Here is a 27,870-nt window from a genome sequence, read left to right on the forward strand (position 1 = left end):
AGCCTCAATCATAATTTGCTCCAATTTCTAGGGTTACCGAAAAACCCGAAGAGAATAATAGTGAGGAGGGGGAGAAAACAGGAAAAGTCGAGCCCCACTCCATCCTCACCGCGACACCGCTCCTGTGCCAGTTTTTCTGCCCAAACCCTTCCCTGCGCTTTGCTTCAAGTTCTTAGCAGAATCCAAGGGAACTTCACCCCCAATCTTTCCACCTATACACCTCAATTCCTAGAGCCATTTGTCCGTCCTGTGACGCCCCCCACCCCCTTCCTAAAACCACCCCCGGCTGCAGCCCGCCCCGAGCGCGCCGCCTGTTTATTCAGCCGGGAGTCCGGCACGCGCCAGGCGCACGCACTGCAACAACAAACCCAGCTGAATGGAGAGTTTGCAAGGAGCGGGAGAAAGGAACGGGAGGGGGGAGAGGAGAGGAGGAGGGGGAGTTTAGGGAGTGGGTGGGAGGAGAAGATAAGAGGAGGGGGGAGTGGGGGCTGCAGCCGCTCGCTGCAGCAGCGGGGAGTGGGGGGCGAGGCGGGGCCAGGGCTGCGCGTGGGGCTGGGTGTCCCATTGAAAAGGCGGACGCACTCCGGCCGCCCAGCACTCTCTCACTTCTGGCCAGGGAACGTGGAAGGCGCACCGACAGGGATCCGGCCAGGGAGGGCGAGTGAAAGAAGGAAATCAGAAAGAAAGGGAGTTAACAAAATAATAAAAACAGCCTGAGCCACGGCTGGAGAGACCGAGACCCGGCGCAAGAGAGCGCAGCCTTAGTAGGAGAGGAACGCGAGACGCGGCAGAGCGCGCTCAGCACTGACTTTTGCTGCTGCTGCTGCTTCTGCTTTTTTTTTTTTTTCTTAGAAACAAGAAGGCGCCAGCGGCAGCCTCACACGCGAGCGCCACGCGAGGCTCCCGAAGCCAACCCGCGAAGGGAGGAGGGGAGGGAGGAGGAGGCGACGTACAGGGAGGAGAAAAAGCATTTTCACCTTCTTTGCTCCCACTCTAAGAAGTCTCCCGGGGATTTTGTATATATTTTTTAACTTCCCTCAGGGCTCCCGCTTCATCTTTCCTCTTCTTTCCCTCTCTGTTCCTGCACCCAAGTCCTCTCTGTGTCCCCCTCGCGCGCCCCGCACCTCGCGTCCCCGCTCGCTCTGATTCCGCGACTCCTTGGCCGCCGCTGCGCATGGAAAGCTCTGCCAAGATGGAGAGCGGCGGCGCGGGCCAGCAGCCCCAGCCGCAGCCCCAGCCGCAGCCCCAGCAGCCCTTCCTGCCACCCGCAGCCTGTTTCTTTGCCACCGCAGCAGCAGCGGCGGCCGCCGCAGCCGCAGCGGCCGCGCAGAGCGCGCAGCAGCAGCAGCAGCAGCAACAGCAGCAGGCGCCGCAGCTGAGACCGGCGGCCGACGGCCAGCCCTCAGGGGGCGGTCACAAGTCAGCGCCCAAGCAAGTCAAGCGACAGCGCTCGTCTTCGCCCGAACTGATGCGCTGCAAACGCCGGCTCAACTTCAGCGGCTTTGGCTACAGCCTGCCGCAGCAGCAGCCGGCCGCCGTGGCGCGCCGCAACGAGCGCGAGCGCAACCGCGTCAAGTTGGTTAACCTGGGCTTTGCCACCCTTCGGGAGCACGTCCCCAACGGCGCGGCCAACAAGAAGATGAGTAAGGTGGAGACACTGCGCTCTGCCGTCGAGTACATTCGCGCGCTGCAGCAGCTGCTGGATGAGCATGACGCGGTGAGCGCCGCCTTCCAGGCTGGCGTCCTGTCGCCCACCATCTCCCCCAACTACTCCAACGACTTGAACTCCATGGCCGGCTCGCCGGTCTCATCCTACTCCTCGGACGAGGGCTCTTACGACCCGCTCAGCCCCGAGGAGCAGGAGCTGCTCGACTTCACCAACTGGTTCTGAGGGGCTCGGCCTGGTCAGGCCCTGGTGCGAAAGGACTTTGAAAGCAGGTAGGTTGCATTTTGGGGCGGGCGGGGGAGGGGTATTCTTGCCTTAGTCCTCCGTCTGAGTGTCTGTGGAAGTGCGGATGTCTCCAAGGAGATGGGGGAATTTTTATTTAAAGGATTTGTGAAAGCTGGTCGATTTCAAGTCCTAGTTTGTTAGTTTCAGCACTGGCCTCTGAAAATGGCTTTGCCCAGGTCTCCAAGGAGTGAAGGGTAGTAGTGAGGTGCAGAGATACTGGTGAACCGAATACTGGGACGTGTCAAAAGAGACGTCTACCTGACAGATTCTTTCCCCAGACCTCCATCTCCCCCTACCACTAACCTACACGTTCAAGTTAACCTCTCCTGTTATTTTCCTTATGTTATAGGGTGATCGCATAACCTGCATCTTTAGTGCTTTCTCGTCAGTGGCGTTGGGAGGGGGAGAAAAGAAAAAGAAGAAGAAAAGGGAAGAAGAAAAAAACGAAAACAGTCAACCAACCCCAACGCCAACCAAGCGAGGCATGCCTGAGAAACATGGCTTTCAGAAAAACGGGAAGCGCTCACAACAGTATCTTTGCACTCCAATCATTCACGGAAATATGAAGAGCAACTGGGACCTGAGTCAACGCGCAAAATGCAGCTTGTGTGCAAAAGCAGTGGGCTCCTGGCAGAAGGGAGCAGCACACGCATTATAGTAACTCCCACCACCTCTAACACGCACAGCTGAAAGCTCTTGCTCGGGTCCCTTCACCTCCCTGCCCTCTCTCAAAGTGCAGTTCTTAGCCCTCTAGAAACGAGTTGGTGTCTTTCGTCTCAGTAGCCCCCACCCCAATAAGCTGTAGACGTTGGTTTACAGTGAAACTATGCTATTCTCAGCCCTTTGAAACCCTGCTTCTCCTCCAGGGCCGGATTCCCAAACCCCATGGCTTCCCTCACACTGTCTTTTCTATCATTTTCATCATAGAATGCTTCCAATCTTTTGTGAATTTTTTTATTATAAAAAAATCTATTTGTATCTATCCTAACCAGTTTGGGGATATATTAAGATATTTTTGTACATAAGAGAGAAAGAGAGAGAAAAATTTATAGAAGTTTTGTACAAATGGTTTAAAATGTGTATATCTTGATACTTTAACATGTAATGCTATTACCTCTGCATATTTTAGATGTGTAGTTCACCTTACAACTGCCATTTTCCCTATGTGGTTTTGTAAAGAACTCTCCTCATAGGTGAGATCAAGAGGCCACCAGTTGTACTTCAGCACCAATGTGTCTTACTTTATAGAAATGTTGTTAATGTATTAATGATGTTATTAAATACTGTTCAAGAAGAACAAAGTTTATGCAGCTACTGTCCAAACTCAAAGTGGCAGCCAGTTGGTTTTGATAGGTTGCCTTTTGGAGATTCCTCTTACTGCCTTTTTTTTTCCTTACTGTTTTATTACAAACTTACAAAAATATGTATAACCCTGTTTTATACAAACTAGTTTCGTAATAAAACCTTTTTCCTTTTTTAAAAATGAAAATAATCAACTGCCTCTAATCTTTCTTTGACTCTGGTGCCCCTAGTTCAGTTTTATGAAAATGTCAAAGGGAAGAGTGGGTGGAGAAGAAAATGTTGCAAAACATGCTAAGTGGCAGAAATGACAATGATAAGTGCCACGGCCAGTCCCATCCAAATGGTGACTTTATGATGAATGTGTGTGTGTGTGTACATGTATATACGTTTTCTTTCTATCCTGTGCGCAAATGTACATGCCCACCAAAAGAATAGATGATGATTGATGGCTGCATTATCCTTTGATCAAAATTTAAAATCCCCAAAAAGTGAACCAGAAAGAGAGGGTCCTCCACCGTTTTCCAATTCTCAACTCCGTTCTGAGTTTCTCCATGTGAAACTATGGTAGGACTGGATGAAATAATGGAGACTAGGTCTGGGTGGGGAGAATGGTGGTTCTGGGATGGGGGTTGGAGAGGTATCCCTCTCCACATTCAAGCTCCTAGTGGTGAGTATGTTTCTCTTCCCTCACTTCCAGGCACACATTTTCTACTCATTTTCTCCAGTACACATACTTGCCACATTGATTTTAAGTAAAAGGCACCTATGATATGAATTCATTCCAAACGGATTGAGATTTTAATAAAAAAACGCATTAGAAATGTGTGGTCGCTTTGAGACACTGGTCTATCTAAGCTTGTGACTCTATCCGAATAGCGTGAGCTGCGTATAAAAGTACCCAATTACCAAGATTCAAAAAGAAATTGGTGGGTTTTTGGCTGGCTTGCTTCTTGTCAGTTAGCAAGGACGTGATTAGAATCCTACTCGGCCTCTCGCCGGCTCCTCGCTCGCCGCCTGCATTACTTGCAGATTCAGTTTGCGTGTCTCCAGCCAAGCGGAAAGCCGAGCGCAAAATGCATCTTACAAAACCCAACAAAGAACGGGTAGCCAGCACGTCTTCCAGAGTTAAAAATCTAGTCTGTGTTGGTACATCTATACCATTTAGTGGCACAGAATAATCATTTTTTAAAGCCACGATGCGCGGAGCACGCCACAGCGTCTGATGTCATTTTGCTAAATGACCCTCTATAGAATGCACATTGAGGCTTCAGTCCCTTTCAAAGAGATGAGCGTAATTAAGGAAAAAAAATCAGTAAATTCCTCATCGCCATAAATAATCGGACTTTCTGCCAGCAGTGGGCCAATTTAGAGCTTACTTGAGAGAAGTAATGCTTTTGTGATGCCTGCTTTTATTTTTATCTTCTCATTTGGAGGACCAGAGATGGGCTCCACCCCCACTCTCCATTTCTCTTTCCTTTAATTTATCTCCTTTGCAAGTTTCCAGATAAGGTATGCAAAGAAAGTGTAGCAAGTCACTTATGGCTATGAATATAACATTAGGATAATGTTTCAGCCCGCACAAAAGGGGATTTTTTTTTCCCTCTCCTGTGGAGACAGGTGTTCTTTTACTCACTTCTGAATGGGAAATATCCAGTCTCGTTAAACTCGAGGCAAAGTTAGTCGTTGTTTGCCACAATGTGAAGGCAAACTCGAAAAATTCACAAAAACACACACACACAATTTTGCCGAAGCTAGGAAAGGGCAAAGCGAGGATTGGGCAAAATCTCATTACATCTGCTCTAATCGCTTAGCAACACAAAGCCGGGGCTTGTGCGGCGAAGGGAAGCCATTCACAGCGCTCTGACAGGCCGCATTCAGCGCGCGTTAGTCAGCTCCATAAATCACCGCTGCCCATTGGCTGCGCGGCGGGCTTTGGAGCGGCCCTGGGCTGTCAGCGAAATACAAAATGTAGACCCCAGAGGCTAGCAATAGCAGCCTCTTCCCGGTCTTAGCCCCCACCTATTTTTCTTTCTTTCTTTCTTTCTTTCTTTCTTTCTTTCTTTCTTTCTTTCTTTCTTTCTTTCTTTCTTTCTTTCTTTCTTTCTTTCTTTCTTTCTTTCTTTTTCTTTCTTTCTTTCCTTCCTTCCTTCTTTCTTTCTTTCTTTCTTTCTCTCTTTTCGTTTCGTTTCGTTTAGTTTCTTTTTTTTTTTTTAAGAGAGAGGAGGGGAATGCTGGGGTAGAAAACTGCATTGACTTTATTGACTGACAAATCTTACCTATTCAACAATGGCCTGGAGACCACCGAGTTAAGACTGAAGACACGCTGAAATCGATGAGGAGGAGTGGGGAGTGCGGGAGAGAAAGAAAATACAGACCTGCCGCGGGCTGCAGAGCTGTTGAATGGCACACATCATCAAAGGATGGGAGAGAGCTATTGGTGCACAGGTTTCACCTCCCTGACACAGTTCTTTTAACATTTTAAATTGAGAGTAGAAGGGGATGCATCAAGAAGAATCTATCTCAAGTTCACATCAGGCAGGACCCACTAAGGAAGAGAGAAGAAACCATTCTATGGTTTGCAGAGAACTTCAAAGGAGTAGGACTGAGATGTCTTAAGAAAGAGGGATAGAACGTGCCTTTCCACTTCGCTGTTCTTGCAGTGCTGGCGATGTTTAAACACAGAAGTAGCAGCCCAATTCGTTGATATACACAGCAGCTGGGTGAAGCCACGTAAAGGAGTTAAGAAATGGCTTGGTGGCAGAGATTACAAGCTATATGTAAATGTTAACCCCTGTTGCTGTTGCTATTCTTATCTTCCGGTCTTGTATCTCATTTTCCTGGGGACTGGTCAGGTGCATCTAGATCACAACCCAAATTGGATTCTTACCCACAAACCACGTAGAAAAAGTCTGATAATAGATGTGGTATCAAGGGAGATTTTTCTAAGATGCCCAAGTTGCTTTACCTCAAATGCCACCTCCTCCAAGAAGCTTTCCCTGACTACCCTCTTTAAAGCAGCTCTCCATTGCTATAATCGCTGTCCATTAATCCTATTTTTCCTTCCTGGCATTTACCACTATCTGAAAATGCTGTATCTTTGTTTGGTTATATGATTATTGTCAATTATCCCCCACTACACGGTAACCTCCCTGAAGCTAGGGACCTTACTTGTCGTGTTCACCATTATCTCTCCCGCCCCTGGGAAGAAAAGGTATTTATTGACTACATGGACACATGGGGATGGTCTTCTCTGCTCCACGGAAAGTTGTGTTTCTCATTCTTCCTTTCCCCTCCACTTGCACTCTCCACCCTTCTCTGCTCTTCTCTCTGTCTCAGGAGGCAGGCTTATCTTTATGGAATTCATCACAAGAGTTGTGTGTCCTTCTGGCTTCCTCTTGGGTTTGGCCAGTGGGAGACACCAGCAGGAGGTGGCAAAGTAGAAGGGGAGATAGGTTGGGATATTTTTATCCCTGCTCCATCCCTGCCTAGGCCCTATTGCTTTGACAGTGTCTCTACTCCTTGTCCTAAGTCCAGGGCTCTTGTCAGGAGGCTTCTCTCCCACCAATACAGCTCTTACTGAAGTCTAGTAACAACTCCCTCCTCTTGCCCCTTAATTAAGGCCCAGAGCTGGTAACAGCTCTCCCTTGTTCCTAGTCTCTGGGTGCAGCCTCATTTTAGTTAACCTCACCAACATCTCTGTCTTTCTGTTAAACTTTTTCATTTACCCTTGTGCCATCATCTCTCTTGCCAACTCTGTCTGCTACACAGGCCATTTCCCCACAGGATCTCATGGATATATTAGTTTTGTGTAAGATTTTTCAGGGACTCTTGGGGTTATGAGTAAGAAAAATCCTAGAGTATGGATGAACCCAACTCCATACAACATGTAACTCTAGAAACATCAGTTCATCTTCTTCAACCAGGAGTGAAGTCAATTACAGTTTTCTCTTCTGGAAGATGAGGAAAATAATACCTTCCTTTGCATAGATCACCAGGTGAACAGAAAATGGAAGGGCTTTAGAGCATCCAATGACTATATCAATGCAAGAGATATGTGCTTCTTACGATCTTTCTGAACCAGGTAGTGGAGTGGTACTGGGGACTTGCCATTAGGATCAGCAAAGCTGTTGCTGCTGTTGGAAGCCACCCCCACTTTCTTTCGCCCATTCATTCGCCCTGCAATTTATGCACTCACTTCAAAGGGGAGGGACAAATTATTAAATCTGGTCAACATTTCTAAAACTTAATTGTGTTAATTTGTGTTTTCTCTCCAAGAAGCATCTGTTATTGCAACTTCTTAAAACAACAACAACAACAACAACAACACCACCACCACCACTGTGGATGCTTCTGTGGTGTAATAATTGTCCGCAACCTCAGGTCCTTTTATTTATTGCTGAAAAGCCTCTGAACTTCTTTCTCCCTCTCTCCACTCCTGAGCCAAGACATAGTTCTTTTCGGACTTCCAGAGAAACTCCTGGTTATCCGGAGACAACGGTAAGGAGGGAAGCGGATTCGCTGACACTAAGGTTCTTTATCTACTGCGAAAGCGAATGACTTGGATCTAGCGCAGGTCGAAGTTATATTCCTTCTTCCTTTGTATGCAAGATTAGGTTGTTACAAAAGAGGGTGTGTAGGTTAATGGCAGGAGGCAAGTTGCAGCGCGGAGCGCGGGCCCTGAGCGCGTGTCAGGCTTAATGATTTATTCAAGCTGCAGCGCATCCGGGCGTTGATTGGCTGCAGGCATGCGTCCGCTGTCAGCTGCGCGCGCCGGGAACTCTCCAGGCTACCTGAAGCTGGGGGGAGGAAGAGGAGGCGTGGGGACCCGAGGGGAGAGGTGTGAAAAGGAGGAACAGGTAGGAGTAGGGGGTGAGGGAGAGGAACAGAGAGAGAGAAACAGAGAGGAAGAGAGACATAGAGGAGATGGGAAAAGAAAAAGTAGAGAGAAACTGAGTGAGAGGAGGAGAGAAGGGAAGGAAGGAGGGAGAACAGAGAAGGGAAGAGAAACTCAAGCCTAGGTTGCTGGGGTAGGAGAGAGGGGAGAGGAAAAGATGGAGAAAGCAGACGAGAAAAACAAGAGGGAGAAAGAGAAAATGAAGGAGAGGCGAGGATAGGAGAATAAATGAGAGAGAACATAGACAGAGATTGGAGACAGGAGTGGGACGCGCTCCCAGAACGTCCCGCGTGCGCCCCCCTCCAGGCAGCCAGCGGGCGGCCGCTTACAAAGCCGCCTTTGATGCGCTGGCTACCAGGGCTATTTTGGGGACGAGATGGGGGAAAGCCGCCAACCCACACTCCTTGGAGGGAGTCACTTTCTGTAAAGTGCATTGGAGAGGACTGGGCCCTGGATCCGTGCTATCGAAGCAGGAAGTGGATGTAGGGGACAAAAGCTCCGCACCTGCCAAATGGGAGACCTTAGAGAGAGCCTCCCACTCGCCGCTCCCTGCTCCCCCGCCGGCCCGGGAAGCCTGCACTACCAGGCTCAGCGCAGCCAGCCCCACCGCCTCCGGACTCGACCCAGCACAGCCCCGCCCTGCACATCCTCTCTGAACCAAACTGCTTCTGCCTGCCTTTCTTTGGATCTGTCTTTCTCGGTCATCTGAGTCACTTTCTCTCTCGCCTCTCTTTTCTTTCTTCCTTTTCTTCTTCCTTCCCCTCTTCTTTCGCACTCATTTGTTCTTTGTTTTTTTTGTTATCATTATTTACAATTAACAAAACCCCAGACACTTCTAGATTGGAGCTCTGCTCAGCCGGTGGACTCTTTGGAAAGAGGGAAGACAGAGGGGAGAAAAAGCAGAAGAAAGGTATTGCTGGGGGAAGAGAGTGACATTTGAAAATCGAATGAGAAAATCAGCCCACTGTGTGCATTTGCCCGGATGAAGTTGTTGAGCCTGCAGGGTCAGCAGTCAGAGAGCGGCTGCTTGTGTTGGGGGAATTGGAAATTCTATCAATAACCACCCCTCTCCTGAAGACCAGACAGAAGTAAAGCTGGCGTGTCCTTCCCCCAGCCACCCCCCTCCAGTACACACAGCTTTTGGGTTCCTCCAGCTATCTCTCTTTACTAGGAAAAACAGTCTGTCTCCATTGTCCAGGTGCCAGCAGGGCCTTTGGCGAAAGGGAGGCCGGCCAGCCTTCTGATCAAACTCAAAGGTTAGTTAAAAGACAAAAACAGCTGAAAGTCTTCATGAATAATGTTGGGCCAGTGCCCCCCTCCTCCACTCCACCATCCCAACCCCCACCCCCCAACTCAGTGTAGTGCAAGCCATGCTGAATGCCCTACCACTTGGTTATGCTGCTCGCCTAAGTCAGAATTTCACAGAAAGCCCGAAAGAAAAGCTCCCACAATTAGGGGTCGCCTGTCAGAAAACATTAACGCCTTCCTCTCCCAGCCTGTCAGGCTTGCTGCAGATACAAACCGCCATGGCGAATTGGCCCTCCACCCCATGAAGTGCCTGCCAGCCAAAGGAGCAGGGATTTGCAAGCCACAGGAGATGGAGCCTGCCCTAGTGCAGTTTCTGCAGTGTCCTGATGCACGGAGATGCCCCCAGTTTCTGCTTTCTAAGGCTTGGCTGTGTTGGATGCCTGGAAGAGGTCATACAAGATAGTACTGCAGATGGGCAGATGAATGACCTCCCAGACCAGGGCAGTATAGCAAGACCTTTTCCTACAATGGAAATGGGTAAAATATATACACATGACTACATCCTTATCTCCTGTTTGCTGAGCATTTTTCAAGTGCCGGGGATCTTATATTGTTAATGATCAGAGCAATCCTTCAAGGTGGTGTATTATTATATTTATCTTATAGGTGAATAAAGCTGACAGTCTGTAACAGCTAAGTAGTGGCAGATAGGATTGGACCTCAGATTTGCCTGACTCCAAATTTCATTCCCCTTCCACCATAATCCATCCCTTAGTTTCTCCAATAAGATCCAGACACCAACTCTATGCTTGCTTGCTTCTGAAAGCATTGCCAATACTTGAGTGTGTTCTTTGCCATCTTCCTTGTATTATCGAGAATATTCTCCACTTTTAGAACAGTATCTGGCATGTCCTTGACACTCATAAACTTGTGGATGGAAGGGAAGAGGAAGATACAAAGAAAAGAAAAAAGGAAGGAAGGGAGGAATTCCTTAGAAAAGTCCTTTTGGTTTTCTTTGAACATTATTTTGTTCTGGAAGATATTTGACTTTGCATGAAGAGATCTGGTTGGGATTCTTATGTACCATCAGTTAGTTCGGGAGTGGAACCTTTGTTTTCTCATCTGCATAAGTGGAGATAATAATAACTACCTTCTATGGTAATGATAAAGATAGAATAAGATTAACTTTGTGAAAGTTCCTAGCATGATATCCAACACATGCTCAAGAAAATCCAGTTGAAAATGAAATAGGTCTTAGTTTTTTATTTTTGTGTATCAAGAGAATATATATCACACATGCATTATATCTGTGAAACAAAAATGCTGTGTTATAGCTAAGTCCTCAGAAAATTTTTAATACTGTTGTTCTGTGGTGTTCATGCCACCAAGATGGAATGAGGTAAAGTAGAAATGATGTTCACAGGTCTAAACCTGCGGAAGGAAGGAAAGAGGAAAGACCGTCTAGTGTTGTGGAAGAGTTTCAGGGCTTCAAAGAAGTGAGCCGTCATCTTCCAGCAAGAGCAGAATGATGTGGGTGTTACTTCTCCATGATGAAGCAGGTAGGAAATTATCAGCCCATTTTGTGGAACAGAGAAATGAAGCCCCAAGATGTGATTACTTTCCTAGGAGAAATTAAACACTGGAAGTTAAAATTGGCCACTGTGGTTCCTTTCAGGAGACATATCTTCTGAGCTTTCTGGAGTGATTCAGAACTTTGGTCTTCTCAGGCCTTAGAAGGAACATTTTCACAAAACCATTCATAGCGATTCAAGGGATAGCCATTATTTCCATTGCATGGGACACTAGTGAAATTATTAAAATTTGCTTCAGTTTTCAAACTTCCAAGATTGCTGTCACTGTCTGTCTTTGATTCTACCCACCAATCAGCTCTTTCAGTTCCAAAACACCAATTTTTTAAAAATGGAGAACAAAGCAAGAAAAACTACTGTTGATAATCCCGGAAATGTTTGATAATCCTGCAAAAGTTGGTCAGCTTCTTGGTCATTAGTTTTTCACTGAGTCCTTGTATGATGTTTTCATTTCTGGAGAGCAGGAATGATCTTCAACATGTCCCTCTTTGTCTTTCCCACATTTCTGGGTTTTTTTTCCTTCTCTGGTTAACCTTCTTTATCTTCCAGAAGACAGATTATGTTTTTGAGATATAATAATTACCTCATGCACTGTTGGCCAAAAATAAGAGGCCAAAAAAGTAAACACAAGGTCTACTTTTCAGATATTTTATGGAAATATTACATTGTCTAAATATGTTCAGAATGCAGTAGTGTTTGATACATAGGGCAGATTTAGAAACAACCATAAGCCTGCCCCACATAAGCACATAATATAGGACTGCTGAAATAAAAATGGTAGAGTTGGTATAACCATAGCGATGTAGCAATAGTGGTTCATGTAAACTAATGATGATATTTTTTCCCTTGAAAATCCATGAAAATATAATAACCACATATCTCAGCCTTGGGAGGATGATCTGGCTAGACTAGTCCAGGTTCAGCATTCAGACCACTCATGTGTCCACTTCCTGAGGACAGGGAAGCTGTGTTTGGAAGAGAGAGCAACACGTGTAGGGCATGTTTTTTTCTCCTGTTGGGGTGGCCAAGAAGAGGCCTGCTTTATATCCATCTACTCCTTCTCAGGAATGTCCCTGCTTCACCAGGACACAGAAATGAGGGGGGTTTATTTTGTGGCATCTAAATAGGGTATACATTTCAATGAACAGCTAATTTGTTGCTGGAGATCCTCTATAGATGAAAGTAGACACGATATTCTAATTCTAGGGACTTTTTGTAAGGCAAAAAACAAAACAAACAAAACAAAACAAAACAAAAAAAACCCAGACAAGTTGAAAAGATACATAGCCAGGGGTGTTTGTTGTAGTATTTTTTTTTTTTTTTAAAGATAATGGTGAAAAACCCAAAACAACCTGAAACTTTAATCTTGAGTATTCGTTCAAATAAATATTTTATTTGCAGGCAGGTCACAGCAGCTCATATCTGAGATCTCAGCGCTTCAGGAGGCTGAGGCAGGAGGGTTGCTTTTGAGTGTGGGAGTTTGAGACTAGCCTGGGCAAGATGGAGAGACCCTGTCTCTACAAAAATTAGCTGAGTGTGCTGGCGCACACCGGTGGTCTCAGCTACTCAGGAAGCTGAGGTGGGAGGATCATTTAAGCCTGGGAGGCTGAGGCTACAGTGAACCACTGTAGTGCTACTGAACTCCAGGTTGGGTGGCAGAGCTAGAGACCCTGTCTCAATAAATGTATAAAGAGATAAATCGATTAATATTTACAAGCTCATATAATAGTATATTGTGCAGAATTTTAAATGGTCATGCAGATTTATGTTTATTACCATAGAAATATATCTGTGTTATACATAAATGAAAAGAAGAAAATAGCCATCACCTATAATTCTATCAACCAGAGAATATTAGACAATATTTAATTATCTATCAATCTATTATCTATCTTTCATCTATTTATTTTTATAAAATAGCATCAGATCTTTCACTTTTCTACTTAAAATATAAACATCAATTAGTTTAGTTATTTATTCAACAAATGTTTTCCCAGGTCCTGTTGTAAGCCCTCAAGATACAGTAGTGAAAAAGACCAATAGTGGTCCAGACCTTACAGTTTACGTAACCCCATAAGACAGAAACTCAAACATATAATAGTTACATGTTTCTGTATCACTAGTCTTCTACAACATGGTTTAAAATGTTAAAATGTTGATTGAAGGTATAATAACATCTTAAATCTGTGTATTTTTAAACAAGGAATTTCTTTTTTTTAAATATGTTGCTCTTAGTGAATAAATTCTATGATGAAAAACATTATAACCAAACAATTACACACTTCCATGATTATATCCTCAGGACAGATCTACAGAAGGAGACTTTCTTTGCCCAAGGAAATGTGTCTTTTGGAGGCTTTTTGATTCATATTTCTTAATTATCTTCAGAAAGATTCAATCAGTTATGATTCCATTGTCAGCGATATGAGTATGAATTTCCTCATGGTCTCACTAAGTTTTATTATATTTTAAACCAACAAATTTACCAATTAGTAAGTTTTCTTAAAAGTGATTTCTCATTTTAAAAATTCTGCTTATTTTATATCACTAGTGACACTCAATTTTTCTTTTCTTAGTATTTGTAGCAGTGATTATCATACGCTGGACTAAAATTGGCAGCATTATAATAAATGGGGAGAGGTTTGCTTAAAATACCTATTTCTGGCCGGGCGCGGTGGCTCAAGCCTGTAATCCCAGCACTTTGGGAGGCCGAGACGGGCGGATCACGAGGTCAGGAGATCGAGACCATCCTGGCTAAAACAATGAAACCCCGTCTCCACTAAAAATACAAAAAAAATTAGCCGGGCGTGGTGGCGGCGCCTGTAGTCCCAGCTACTCGGGAGGCTGAGGCAGGAGAATGGCGGGAACCCAGGAGGCGGAGCTTGCAGTGAGCTGAGATCCGGCCACTGCACTCCAGCCTGGGCGACAGAGCGAGACTCCGCCTCAAAAAAAAAAAAAAAAAAAAAAAAAAAAAATACCTATTTCTGGAGATTCTAAATTAACTGAGGTTGCTCTGATATAAGGCTAGTTTGTAGACAATTGTTTTTAATTTTAGCCTTTCTGGGGAGATAAATCAGATAGAAAACTTTAGAAATAACAATTGTGGATAAGATAAAGCCTCTAATTCCATAAAGAGGGCTTATTCTAAATTTACTTCTCCCAAGTTACATGGGTTGAATGTCCCCAGTGGTAATCTATTGGAGGCGAATGCAGAGGATTACTTTGGACTCTGATTCCCCCAGTGGTCCTGTTCTCCTTTCCAGTCTCTTCCCGTTTGTGCTGACCTCTCAGCCCTGCCCCCCACCTGCTGCTAGCCTGGAGAAGAAAGCCATTTCCATTGGCCTTGGCTGCCTGGGGAGATCTATATTACTCTGGGGAAGACAAGAGCTGCCCCCATCTTGGTAAAGTGTGAAATTCGGTTTTGATTGCAAAGGGAAGCCATTTCAACGGGATTACACCGTGACCATGTAGATTAAACTCAGCCATATGGCCTAGGGACACTTCTTCCTACAGTCAGGTAACAGTGCATTGCTAATGACATGACAATGACATTTTCAAATGAAAAATAAAGCCACCTGGACGGGAATAAAGGAGGCAAATAAATGACAAGATGTTGGTAAGCATTAACAGAACTCTGGACTCTGCTGGTTTTGAAGAGGGGATGTAATGTGCTTAATTTATAAGTAAAACTTGTAAGCGTGATGTTATAAAAGGACTTTCGCCTGCTTGGCATAGTGGAAAGAGATTCCTTGTTTTTATCAAAAGAGATTCCAGTGTTGACCCAACGAGATTGCTTAACCTCACTTAACCTCAGTTTCTTCACCTGTTAAGTGGGCGTAAACACACTTCACAGAGTTGTCACAAGACAAAAACAGTTATATGAAGGTGATTTGTAAACTGCTAACTGATGTACAAATGGAAAAAAAAAATAGGTGGTTTTATCAGTCAGAGCTCTCAGTTACAAGCAACAGAAATAGACTTTGGTCAATTTAAACTAAAAAGAAAGTTACAGAAGGAGCTTTGGGTAGTCCATAAAATTACTAAAAAGGCTAATTCCAGAATCAGAACAGGGACTAGAAAATGTGCAGCTGAAAAGCAGCCAAAACCATCATTAAAACCACTTCCCAGAATAGTTAGATAAGGCTGCAACCACCACTGCTTCTGATCTCTGTTTCCCACTGTTTGTACTGATGCCATCCCCAGGTCTAGACACTGAATGTCCTGCTGGTGCAGATGGTGCCACAGCCTGGAAATTTGTTAGCCCCAGGTACTGCTGGGACACAAACAGGTTCTCCTCTGTCCCTGCTTCTCTGTGCTAGTAATCATTAGGTCCACATCTGTGGTGAGAGCTTCAGAATGGTTGAGCCATAGATGCAAGGGAGGCCAGGAAAGTGAGTGGCCTTGTCCGCTTTTATACTTTTCTCAAAATGCTTAAGAATACCCAAGGGAGGCCGGGCGCAGTGGCTCAAGCCTGTAATCCCAGCACTTTGGGAGGCCGAGACGGGCGGATCAGGAGGTCAGGAGATCGAGACCATCCTGGCTAACACGGTGAAACCCCGTCTCTACTAAAAAATACAAAAAAAAAAAAAAGCCGGGCGAGGTGGCGGGCGCCTGTAGTCCCAGCTACTCGGGAGGCTGAGGCAGGAGAATGGCGGGAACCTGGGAGGCGGAGCTTGCAGTGAGCTGAGATCCGGCCACAGCACTCCAGCCTGGGCGACAGAGCGAGACTCTGTCTCAAAAAAAAAAAAAAAAAAAAAAAAAAGAATACCCAAGGGAAGGGTACTCAGACACCGGGCAGCCAAAAATAAAGCAAAACAACAAACAAGAAAATACAACTATCTTTTAGATCAGGAGTCTGCAAATTATTTTGTAAAGGGTGACATAGTAAATATTTTCAGCTTCATGAGCAACTACTCAGTTCTGCAATTGTAGTGCAAAAGCAGCAAGGAGCAATATATAAATGAATGAGTGTGACTATGCTCCAATAAAATTTTACTTACAACAACAGGATTTGATTCTCAGATTGTACTTTGCTGGTCCTTGCTCTAGAGTGATGATGATGGTGACAACTAGGTGAACTTTAAAACTGTCCTTCCAGGACTGGCTGGAAACGGATGCTGGCAGAGACAGTAGCAATTCACTCAACTGTGCACTAGAAAGATGTTTTCTCTCATTTGGTTGTGTTGCCCCCAGTAACTGTTGGTTTCATTGTGAAAACTGTTTCCCAGTTAGAAGGTTAACAATATGTAAACTATTTGCATTTAAACATAATTTCAGTTCAGATCTGGGCATTAGTCGAGGACTGTAGCAGAACGAAGGAGGCAGAAGAAGTGCCTTCTCCTACCTTATACCTTCCTGTGTGACCACCCAGGCTTTGTTCTGAGGCTCCCAAGTGCTCCTCTTCTCAGCCCTGATGCATTATTACACCTTTTGGAGCATGTTTCATAATTCCTTGCCATGGATGGTATCGCAAGGGCACTTCACCTACCCCAGGAACCTGGGTATTACGTTCTGCCTAAGGACATGTCAGCCACGTTGGTGAAATTCAGCAGAAACTTCTTATGGTTTCCATGTGATGTTCCCATAGACTGGTTTAGTTGACCTGGGAAGGAGGAAGAATCAATCTAATGATGAATCATCACATGTAAATGTTTGCTGTCAAAATGATGGAATAACTCTTTGATGGAAAAAGGACTCTTTCCTTCTCTCCATCATTTATTTAACGCATAGGAATTGTGGTCCTAAAGTATGTCATGTCTACATTGGGCAATAGGGCTAGAGATGAATAAAATGTGGCCTCTGTCCTGGAAGACATACAATTAGTTTTGTTCTTCTTTGTAGTCAAGATTTCTTACCGGAAGCAGTCATTTATTATATCTGTAACTCCCAAGCATACTAAGTGTTGCAGAGAAACGACCTTATTCATCACTATACGAAAGAGGCCAGTCATCATATTTATCAGAAATAGGTTGATGGTGCAGAAAACCCAACCTATGATAGCAAAACCAAATGACGGATGCACCCCTTCCTTCCTTCCTTCCTTCCTTCCTTCCTTCCTTCCTTCCTTCCTTCCTTCCTTCCTTCCTTCCTTCCTTTCCTCATGCCTTTCTTTTCTTCTTTTCTCTCTTCCTTTGTTCCTTCCTTCCTTCCTCCCCTCTCTTCCTCCCCCTGCCTCCCTCTTTTCCTTCCTTCTTTCTTCTTTCATTCCTTTCCTCCCTCCTTCCTCTCTCTTCCTTCCTCAATGTCTCCCCCCTCTCCCTTCTTTCTTTCTTCCTTCCATCCTTCCCTCTCCCTCTTTCCCTGCCTTCATTCCTTTTTCAGTGCCTCCTCTCTCTACTTTCTGCCCCCCTTTCTCTGTTCTCTCCCTCTCTCCAGCTTCCTTCCTTCCCTCTCTCTTTCCCTCCCTTTTTCCTTCCTTCTTTCCTTTGTTCCTTTCCTCCCTCTCTTCTTTCTCTCCTTCTCTCTCTCTTCTCCTCCCTTTGTCTGTCTCTCTTATTCTTTTCCTCTCTCCTTCACTTCCTTCCACTCTTCCTCCCTCCTGCCTTTCCTTTCTTCCTTTTTCTCTGAGCAAGAAGTCTGGGTGTAGGAATGCACTGGGGTTACTATCATGGCTCTCAGTGCTTTCAGGGTCACAGGTGCTGACTAGCTTTCCACTCAGCCATCCTTAGTGTTTAACCTGTTGCCTTGTGGTCCCAGGATGACTGCCCCATCTCCAGATAATGTCTGCTTTCAAGGCAAGAAGGGGAAGGATACAGGGAAAAAGAGTGTGCCAGTTGAAAGCTGCTCTCTTCTAAAATGTGGCTAGAGTTTTACTTTTTAAGTCAGGAGTGTCACTGCTTAAAATGCAAGGGGAATTCTGTAAGGAAGAGGGGGACAGCGGGTATGGGGTTTCAGAGAGACTCAGGCTCTGTCTACTATAGATTTTACTCCGAGGGCCACTTTGAACAAATTTGTGGGTCCCACCCACGAGCTGGCATTTGCTCCCCATCCTTTTCATCCTCCTTAATTGTCTGAACTTAAAGTTTTCTGAACAGTAGGGTCAGATTTCCCTACATAGAATCCCTGAATGTTTAAGGTAGAAGTACCTTAGAGGTCTCCTTCTTCAACCCTCTGAGCTACAGATGGTGGAAACAGAGGTCCAGAAATATTAAATGACTTAGGCCGGGCGCGATGGCTCACGCCTGTAATCCCGGCACTTTGGGAGGCCAAGGTGGGCGAATGACGAGGTAAGGAGTTCGAGACTAGTCTGGCCAAAATGGTGAAACCCCATCTCTACTAAAAATACAAACAATTATCTGGGCGTGGTGGTGGATGCCTTAATCCAAGCCACTCAGGAGGCTGAGGCAGGAGAATCACTTGAACCCAGGAGGCAGAGGTTGCAGTAAGCCCAGATCGTGCCACTGCACTCCAGCCTGGGTGACAGAGTGAGACTATCTGAAAAAACAAAAAATAAATAAAAACTAAAAATAAATAAATAAATAAACAAACAAACAAAAAATTAAATGACTTGCCCAAGATGATACCACTCGTAACTGGGAGATTCAAGATTAAAAGACATGGAGAGAATAGCAAGTATGTTCCTTCAAAAGGCCATTTTCTCAATTAGATTTCAAGATTGCAAAAATTTCAAACCATCAAGGCCAGGAAGAATCTTCTCTGTCTAGTTCCTTTCATTACTGGGATCTACGTTTTAGCTGATAGCACTGGCATTGGTGTTTGAACTGCATTACCAGCCTTTCCTATGTTTTTCCATTCCTAGAACCTCTAAGGTCCTTAGTCTAGCTCTCATGAAGTGCTTCTCAGGCTCTGAAAAAAACGTTGGTTGAAAGAACATGCCGAACTTGTTTTCCAAATCTTGGTTTGTGATATTGCCACCCCCCTAATATTTTCAACCAGAAACCCATGAGTAGTTTGTATCCTTTCTCATCCTCTTCTACCAGACCCCAGTGAGCATCAATAAATCTAGAAGATTCTGTATGAGGTCTTAAAAGTCTAGAAAATGGGGATATATTAAAATTATTTGTTGAACTATTTCCCCCAATTAATGATTAGACCCATAAAGCTTTAAATTTAGAGATATTTTGCCTGTAAATATGTCCTGAGGTTGGAGGAAACTTCTGAGCATGTTATTTGAAAATGTAACTGATGCACAATTTAGACATATTTTTTTCTGTTTCCAAACCTTTTATATGACCTTTTCAATTCAGCTGCTGCCTTCTCAACTCCATGGTTTTTGCCTTTGTTCAGGACCTGATCATTTCTCCCTGGACCTTCGCCTCTTAAACACTTTTCTTATTCTTGTCGCTCCAATCCATCCTCCACCCTATGGCCACTAGAGTACTTTTAAAATAGTACACAGACCACACCACTGCCACCAAAGTGATCTTTTAAAAGTATGATTGTATATCTCTTATTTAAAACACCTTCACGGTTTCCCCCATTGTCCGTGACAGTAGTTACTTTTTTCACTCCACAAATATTCATGGAGCTCTTACAATGTGCCAGAGCTATGCTAGGTAAAGTTGATGTGATGCTGAATAAGGCAGATGTGCTGGCTACTCACCTGGAACTTCTGTTCTAATGGATGCTTGATAAGAGATTTGATGACCTGGCCTCTGTCTTCAGCCCCACCCAGATCTCCAGTCACCCTGTTGACCTTTATCCCCCAGCAATGCCAAACTGCTTGTCCTCTCTGCACACATTTGGCTTTGTCTCATCTTGGTATCTTCGTGTATGACCTCTTTGTTTCTCTGGTGTTTCAATCATCACTTCCTCCAGGAGGCCTTCCTCGATCCCACTTTACACAGATTAATCACTTTTCTCTGGAACTTTTGCACACAATTGGCCCTCCATATCCATGAGTTCTACATCTGTGAATTCAACCAATTTCAGATTGAACATATCCCCCAAAAAATTACATCTGTACTGAACATGGACAGATTTTTCTCTTGTCATTATTCCCTGAATGATATAACAACTATTTATATATCATTTACCTTGTATTAAGTATTATAAGTAATCTACAGATGATTTAAAGTAGAAGGGGGGATGTATATAGGTTATACGCAAATACTATGCCATTTTATATCAGGGATTGTAGTATATCAGCACTCGTGGACTTTGGTGTCCCAGGGGTTCCTGGAACCAATCCACCACAGACACCAAGGGATGAACGTATTCTATTGTTATGTAGTTGCCCTCATCACAATATTCTCTTATTTGTGTATAGTCCTAACTTTTTTTTCCCCCCCAGAGTGAAAAAGCTTATCAAAATAAAAGAACTTTGAATTGTGTTTAGAATTCAGAAAAACTCCTGGAATCACTTTTATTAAGTAGACTCTGCTGTATCAAAAAGAGAAAGGATGAAAATTTTCATATTGACCACCAGGAGTTACAATGAGCATTCTGTAGCTCTGAGAACAATAGCTCTAAAGAAAAGGAGCCAGGAAACTCCATGATGCTTTATCTCACTCAGCTATAACAATTTGTGAATCCTCATTAATTGTCTAACAATGTTTCGAGAATCTTGAAAGTAACCGAAATAAAAGAGTTCATTAGTGTGTGCTTCATAATGGGAGAAACTCAATTTTCAGAACACCAGAAGGAACTATTCTTTTTTTCTCTTTAGGTGTCAGGAGGTCTAGGGAACAGAAAGAACAGTCTGTAGCAAAATGCAGACGGATTTGGGACTTTTTTTTCTCAGTCTAAAAAATCTTGGTGGCAAGAAAATGGGGGTGGAGAGAGAACAATCTAAGCAAAACTGATTCATGTGGGAAAGCAGAAACTTGTGTGTCTACTCTCACGTTTTGTTCTCCATATGAGGGAACTTTCATGTTTTATTTTCACACAGATTGTTGGGGTTTTGGGAACAGTACTGTGTTTAATATTCCCAATGCCTAAGGCAGAAACATAGTAGGTGCTCAATAAATGTAGATTTCAATTAAATCATTGTATGGTTGATGAAGGTTTTTGGGGAAAAATTGTGTAGCGTAATTGTATAGTTGATGACTGGTTTTGATGGGAAGCAATCTAAAATCTAAGAGAGGTGACAGACATGATAGGAAAAAATACTTTGGTTATGTAAAACAACAGGTCTTAGGGTGTTGCTGAGTTTTACATTTTTGGGCATGCAGGACAAAGGCCCAGCAATGGGGAATATGAGTATATGTGCACATGTACAGCACCACGCAGATAAGTCATATATATCCCAAGCTTTGGCCTGGCAACTCCTAGACTCTATAGCTTAAGTGCTGTTTTTCTCTGGTAGTCTCAGCACCCCCATTCTCTTTTGTTGCCTTTGCCAGCGACATGGAACTTTATTCCTGCATTTTATTTTCAACTTTTCTTTTCAAACAACCTCAGGGAGTCCAGGTATAAAAAAAAGAGGAGGGCCTAAGAGCTGTTCTGGCCCACTGGGAGCAGGATTTTCACTTCCCTTCTTTCTGGCCCCAATTCATAACTTTTTATTTTTGTTCTTGGCGCCCCCTTCTTTATAAACCCATTCAGCAATTTTTTTAAAAAAATTATACAAATTCAATGTGTGTGTGGATTTTGGGTGGGCTGTGGAAATTGATTTACGAGTCAACCACTTTTCTCTTTTCTTGCCATCTCCCGCTTGAGTGGTTTGTCGGCCCTGGGGCCTTTCTTTCACTCGAGGAGAATAAGGTTGTCTATGGAAGAGGTCAGCATTTCAAATTGGTGGAGTTCAACTGCACAAATGACATAGAACTGACAAGAAAAGACAGGGGGTTTGGAGGTCACAGACTGCATAGGTCTCGCTTAGGGTTTTTGCTTTGTGATGAACCCTGGCACCAAAATGAATTAAATAACAGGCTTAAGGACTATTGAGGGAGGACTGAATGCAAATCAAAGATAAGTAGAAGTTTTCTTTCCTAAAAGGGGAATGATTTTTTTCCTTCCCTCTCCCCTTCCATATCTGTGCCGGCAAGAGCTGCATGTTAAACATGATTTCGCTGGCATTATGCTGGGCGCTTTCACTCCAGGCCGCTGCAATGGCCTATCTTGGCCTATGATTAATGACCTGCTAGGCAATTTGGAAACCATAATAACTCCACGGTTCACACACAAACTATATAGTCGCATTCCTTTTGCAGATTTGCCAAGCTGTTACCAAGGGGCCCACAGAGGAGCCGGATTGCTGGAGAGATAGGGAGGCATTTCTGCAAATGCCATTCGGGCCTTATCTTGCTGAAAAGTGCAATGAGCGGCAGGCTCATTTACAAAATTCAAAGCCTAGATCTTGCGGCTTCTTTATTTAAGCCCAGATTAGGGAAAACAAAACAAAACAAACAAAAATGGCTCCAAAAAAAATGGGCTGGTAAAAATCAATCTTTCGATATGGTCTCTAGACTCTGAGTGATTCCAGAGACAGCACAGTGATATTCCCAAATTTTGAATTGGATTCATCAAGGTCTAATGATAGTAACGCCTCTCAAAACAAAGAGTGGAGTTTTGAAAATCCTAGGCAGAGACAAAGGCTCCTCTTCAAGTTTTGCTCTTGGAACTATTTGCGCACACGCTTCTAAACAGTAAACTTGTTTATTAGAGTGGAAGGGCATTGCACTGGGAGTCATAGAGTCAGGGTCTAGTGCTGGGTCAGTCGCTGCTCTGCTCTGTGACCCCGGATGCATTTCTTCTCCTCTCTGGGCTGCAGTTTTCACACCAGTTCAATGAGAATGTTGGATTTAGAAACAACCTGGCAAGCTTTTTCTGGCTCAGATTTTTATTTATGTTGCGGATATTTATTGAGCACTCACCATATAGTTAGCAGTCTTCTAGGCTCTTGAGATATTTAGAGAAGAAAGCAGACAAAGATCGTCCTGTGCCCAAGGAGCTCACATTCTAGAGGGGTGAGACAATCATTGACAATAACAATAATTTAATAAGGAAATTATATATGTTAGAGGATAATAAGCACTATGGAAAAGAAAATAGTAGGACAGAATAAGGGGAAATAGGAATTGTATTGGGTAGAGGTTGGGGACAGAGCACAGTCAGAAATATGGTGGTCAGTGAGATTTGGCAGTGACCTGAAGGAGATGAGGGAGTCAGCCAAGCATATATCTGAAGGCGAAGCATTCAGGCAAGGAGAACATGTCTAGAGCCACGGCCCTAATGGTCTGTAAGACCACTGATGCTGTCGTTTTCTGTGACTAACTGTCTCTCAGTCACTTAGCTAGCTGATGGTGACTTTATCACCCAGCTCTGTGGTTTTCAATCTTGGCTGCATGTTGAAAACACCCAGATAATTAGAAAAATAAAACTCCTGGGTTCCACTTCCAGAGATTCTGATTCAATTGGTGTGAGATGTAGTCTGGGCGTGGAGGGCTTTCAAAGCTCCCAGGTGTTTCTTCTATGCAGTCAAGGATGAGAAACACTCAACCTTGAGAGCAGTGGGTCAGCTTCACCATAACCTTTCCGGGAGCTGTTTGTCACTAAGAAGGCTGACCTTACAATGCACACAGTCAAGCCAAGTAACTGTCATCAAGTTTCCAGGCGTCATCTCATGAAGAACCTTCTATGCACTAGGTTCTATGCACAGTACTCATCATGCAAGATAATCCATGCCAAAATATGGAGAAGATGGACATGGGAAAAACATTTTTCACAAAGAAAAATGTTTGGTACGGAGCACCAAAACTTGTAAGATACTAACAGCCAGTTTCTGTCACGCATAACTCATTGAAATGACACTTCCTTATGTTTGTCATATTCATGTAATACTTTTTGTTTAGTTGCTTACTTTACTCTTGCCCTAGTCAATAGTACCTGTAAAATTACTTGTTTGATATGCTATATGTCACAAATTTGATATATACTTTATATAATATATGTCGTTGCATGTATATGTATATAATTGAAAAAATAACAATTGTTCATCCAAACACTATCTAAAATCATCTCCAGGATAACTACCAGAAGAAAGTGAGCTACATTTTTGGAAATAGAACTGAATGACATGAGGTGGTGACAACAAAGAGAGAAAGAGAACATTTGAGGCTGACGGACCCATGGCTTCCATTTTATTTACATATATAAACGGTCAATGCTGGACAAAGAGAGTCAAAGTCAGATAGTTGAAGTAGGCTTTGTGGTTATAACCCTTTGATCAGGTTTTTGCCATTTGGATGATTAGTGGATGAATTTTTCTTTGAAATTCCTAAACATCAAAAATCACTTGTTTTTCACCGTGTGGCCAGACTTCACTTTTCTCTCTTTGTGTCAAAGCATTGTGACTGGGAGTCAAGGTCATGCCACATGAACTCAGGGGAGTCCAAGGCATAAACACTAGTATGTTTAGAAAAAACATTGAAATGGTAATTTTTGGTCTGATGATTGTATCATTCTGGAGAGCTTACCTTTGAGAGAAAAACATGTAAAAACATTTTTTAAAAAATTAGGCTTTGGCTACTGGATGAGGCAAATTTCCAAATTTCTATGTTTTTCAGGTTTATATTTGCTTTGAAAATTCTTTTTTCTTTCCCTACTTATTCTAATTAGAAGGCAGCAACATACTTTTGGAATCTGTACAATACTCAATAGACACATGGTACTGGTGTCCTCTTTTCTAAAAATATTTTTATTTTTTAACTTCCAAGTAATAAATAAATTAATTCCCACTGCAAAATATTTAGGCATTGTAGAGAATAGTTATAACTTCCTATCTTTATTTCAGAGGGAGTCATTGTCACCAGCTAGGATTGAACCTTGCTGGCCCTTTTTTTTTTTTTCTTTTTAAGGTATTTACACACATGAAGCTTTGAAACTAATTTCTGTGTGTATCTGTTTCATAGAAGTATGTATGATGTTATACTTTACATGTCATTCTGCAACATTTTTTTCACTGAACAATATGTCTCATGCATGTATGTCTTGTACTAGGTCAGTACAAATGAGTCCACCTCATTAAAAAAATAGGTGCATGAAGTTTCAAAGTATGCATTTACATACTAGAGATAGTCACTGTGCTACAAAACCAATGTTGCCTGATGACTATCCATACAAATGTCTTCCTCTTTTATAAAACCTCGTCTTACACCTATGAGTCTGCCTGTAGGGTAGGTACTGAAAATTGAAATTGATGGATTATAGGGCATAAGCGTTATTAACTTTAATATATTCCACCAAAATGTCCTCCAAAATAGCTTAACCAACTTTCACTATGTTGTAGGACCACGTGCCATTTCTTAGGTGTGTCTTTTATGTAATTCCACTGTTTGTAGGTGGTATGTTCACTAAAATCTTCTCATGTATGATAGTGGGAATATATATACCCAGATCTATCCATATTCTCATTTGCAGCCCAGAGTAGTAAGAGTTGGTTGAAAACAGTATGGAATTATCTGTCCCAGGCAGGGGTGATGGTCCTCATCTTAAACTGTGTTTTGATCAACTGAACTAAACAGTGGCCCAGAGTCTTCACAACACCTTGGCATATCTATGTTGCATTAATTACATGCAGGATATTAGGCTTTGGAACAGACACACAAAATAATAGTGGTTAAAATAAGTTTAGAAAATTAATTGTCTCACAAAACTGTTCAAGTGTGATAAGCTCAAGGCTGGTACTGAAGATCCACAGTGGTAGGAATCTAGGTCCCTTTTCTTCTTCCAATTTCCTTAGGGTCAACACCTATTTCATCTAGTCAAAGATGGTGTACAACCACATCCACATTCCAGCCAGGAGAAAGAGGATTACACACTCAGAAGCCACATCCAATCTGCCCATATGCAGAATTTAGACACAAGGCAATATCTATCTGCAAAGGGGTCTTGGAAATGTACTCTCTCTCTCTCTCTCTCTCTCTCTCTCTCTCTCTCTCTCTATATATATATATATATATATATATATATATATATAGACAGTCTTGCTTAGTCTCTAGGCTGAAGTACAGTGGCACAATCTCAGGTCATTGCAGCCTCTGCCTCCTGGCTTCAAGAGATTCCCCTGCCTCAGCCTCCCAAGTAGCTGGGACTACAGGTGCATGCCACCACCCCAGCTAATTTTTTTTTTATTTTTTCGTTTTAGTAGTGACAGGGTTTCACCATGTTGACCACAATGGTCTCAATCTCCTGACCTTGTGATCCACCACGTCCGGCCTATTTACTTATATTTTTTATTGCCATGAACTTAGCCAACAATCAGGAGTTCTATTACCATGAAAAGGAACGTAAGACCAGATATTGTAAACATTAGCAATCTTGCTACAAATGTCCAAAGGACCATTATGTGGTATCTCAACAGGAAGAAGAATAACAGCAAGTTATTTGTCTAGAGTTTACATTTTACAAAACATTTTGATGTATATTATCTCATTTTGCACTCACATAATCCTGTAAATTAGAGAAGTGAAGTGGGGAAGGATGAACTCAAGCAACAGGCAGAATTGACAGTTTAGAAAAGTGCACTCTGGCCGGGCGCAGTGACTCAAGCCTGTAATCCCAGCACTTTGGGAGGTCGAGATGGGCAGATCACGAGGTCAGGAGATCGAGACCATCCTGGCTAACATGGTGAAACCCTGTCTCTACTAAAAAAATACACACACAAAAAAAAAACTAACCAGGCATGGTGGCGGGCGCCTATAGTCCCAGCTACTCGGGAGGCTGAGGCAGGAGAATGGCGTGAACCCGGGAGGCGGAGCTTGCAGTGAGCTGAGATCCCGCCACTGCACTCCAGCCTGGGTGACAGAGCGAGACTCCATCTCAAAAAAAAAAAAAAAAAGAAAAGAAAAGAAAAGTGCACTCTGAACAACCATTGTCAGCAGCTTAATTTAAAAGCCTTGTTTGGTCATTATATATGTCATTGATGGAACATACTTCAATTGTTCTAGATATCTAATTCTGCAGGAGAAGATATTTCTGAAAGAAGTGGAGGTCTTTCCTTTACAGATGAAGAAGTGAAATCTAGTTGGGATAAATATGTAAAGAGGAAAGGCGGAGAATGCAGGGAGACAGGCTCTGAGGAGCCAAGCAGACAGGACCACAGGCATGAATGGCATTTGAAGGGGACACACTCGATTATATGAGACGATTTCTACAATGCTCATGGCGTTTTGTTGGGGATCTCCTCATCACTGATGGAGGTCAAGTTTGGCACAGATGGTTGCCGTTAAGTGTACATCAAAGGATAAGATTTCAGTGTTTGTGTCATTTCTCACTTCAGCCTTCTTGTTAAGCTTGAGGCATCAAAGTAAGAAGAGATAAGCTCTTCCAGTTCCCATGGACCACATACAGAAGGAATGCAGCTCAAATTTATTGAGCACATACTATGTGCTTGGCACTGCTAACAGCACTTGGATTATTTCATTTTCATTCCCTAAACAACGCTATGAGGTGGAAATGATACTTGCAGTTTTGCAAATGAGGAAATAGGCTTGAAGGAGTTGTAGCCATGTGACACAAAGCAAAATGGCTTATAACTGTGTGAGCTTTCAGACATTGAGTCCAATCAGTACTTGCTGACTACCTATGTTCCAAGTTCTATTATCAAAGGCAAGAATGACTGTCACGAGGTGCATGTCCCTTTCTCTGGCCAGAGCAGCCTATGCCTATGCTATATCACTATGTGGGTGAAGAAATTTGCAGACTCATTCATTGGTTTTGCTTTCCCATTTTCCATTTCTGAATGAAAAATCAATTTCTGAAACTCTCTCCAAGTCTTCTGAATGTTTCTATTTCTTTCTTGAATGTTCAGTATTCATTCAAGGTGAAGACCAGGTAATGAAAGATTCCTATAACTGTGAGGACATACAGCTGATATATCAGTTCAAAGAGGAAGATGAGCATGAAATCTAGACTTGCTTAGATTGATATTAAAGGCTTTTCATGGTCTGGCCTTAATCTGCCTCTCCAGACTTGTTTCCTGC

The 27,870-nt window shown here is 43.4% G+C and overlaps 1 protein-coding gene and 1 long non-coding RNA gene across 2 annotated transcripts; both read left to right on the forward strand.

Annotated features, from left to right (window-relative positions):
* The first annotated feature begins 593 nt into the window (after positions 1 to 593).
* Positions 594 to 3,440, forward strand: ASCL1 (achaete-scute family bHLH transcription factor 1). Its single transcript, XM_045365793.3, has 2 exons — positions 594 to 1,938; positions 2,301 to 3,440. The coding sequence occupies exon 1, from the start codon at positions 1,175 to 1,177 to the stop codon at positions 1,889 to 1,891; it is 717 nt and encodes a 238-aa protein (XP_045221728.2). The 5' UTR covers positions 594 to 1,174; the 3' UTR covers positions 1,892 to 1,938; positions 2,301 to 3,440.
* Positions 3,441 to 7,981: 4,541 nt separating this feature from the next.
* Positions 7,982 to 11,236, forward strand: LOC141408087 (uncharacterized). The gene is made up of 2 exons (XR_012420536.1): positions 7,982 to 9,403; positions 10,819 to 11,236. It is a non-coding gene; the product is annotated as an uncharacterized lncRNA (long non-coding RNA).
* Positions 11,237 to 27,870: the final 16,634 nt, after the last annotated feature.

Source organism: Macaca fascicularis, chromosome 11 (assembly GCF_037993035.2).
Source record: "Macaca fascicularis isolate 582-1 chromosome 11, T2T-MFA8v1.1".
Taxonomy (NCBI): domain Eukaryota; kingdom Metazoa; phylum Chordata; class Mammalia; order Primates; family Cercopithecidae; genus Macaca; species Macaca fascicularis.

Bases quoted from the DNA above. Each gene is read 5' to 3' on its own strand.
- ASCL1 (XM_045365793.3), top strand. From the start codon at position 1,175: ATGGAAAGCTCTGCCAAGATGGAGAGCGGCGGCGCGGGCCAGCAGCCC.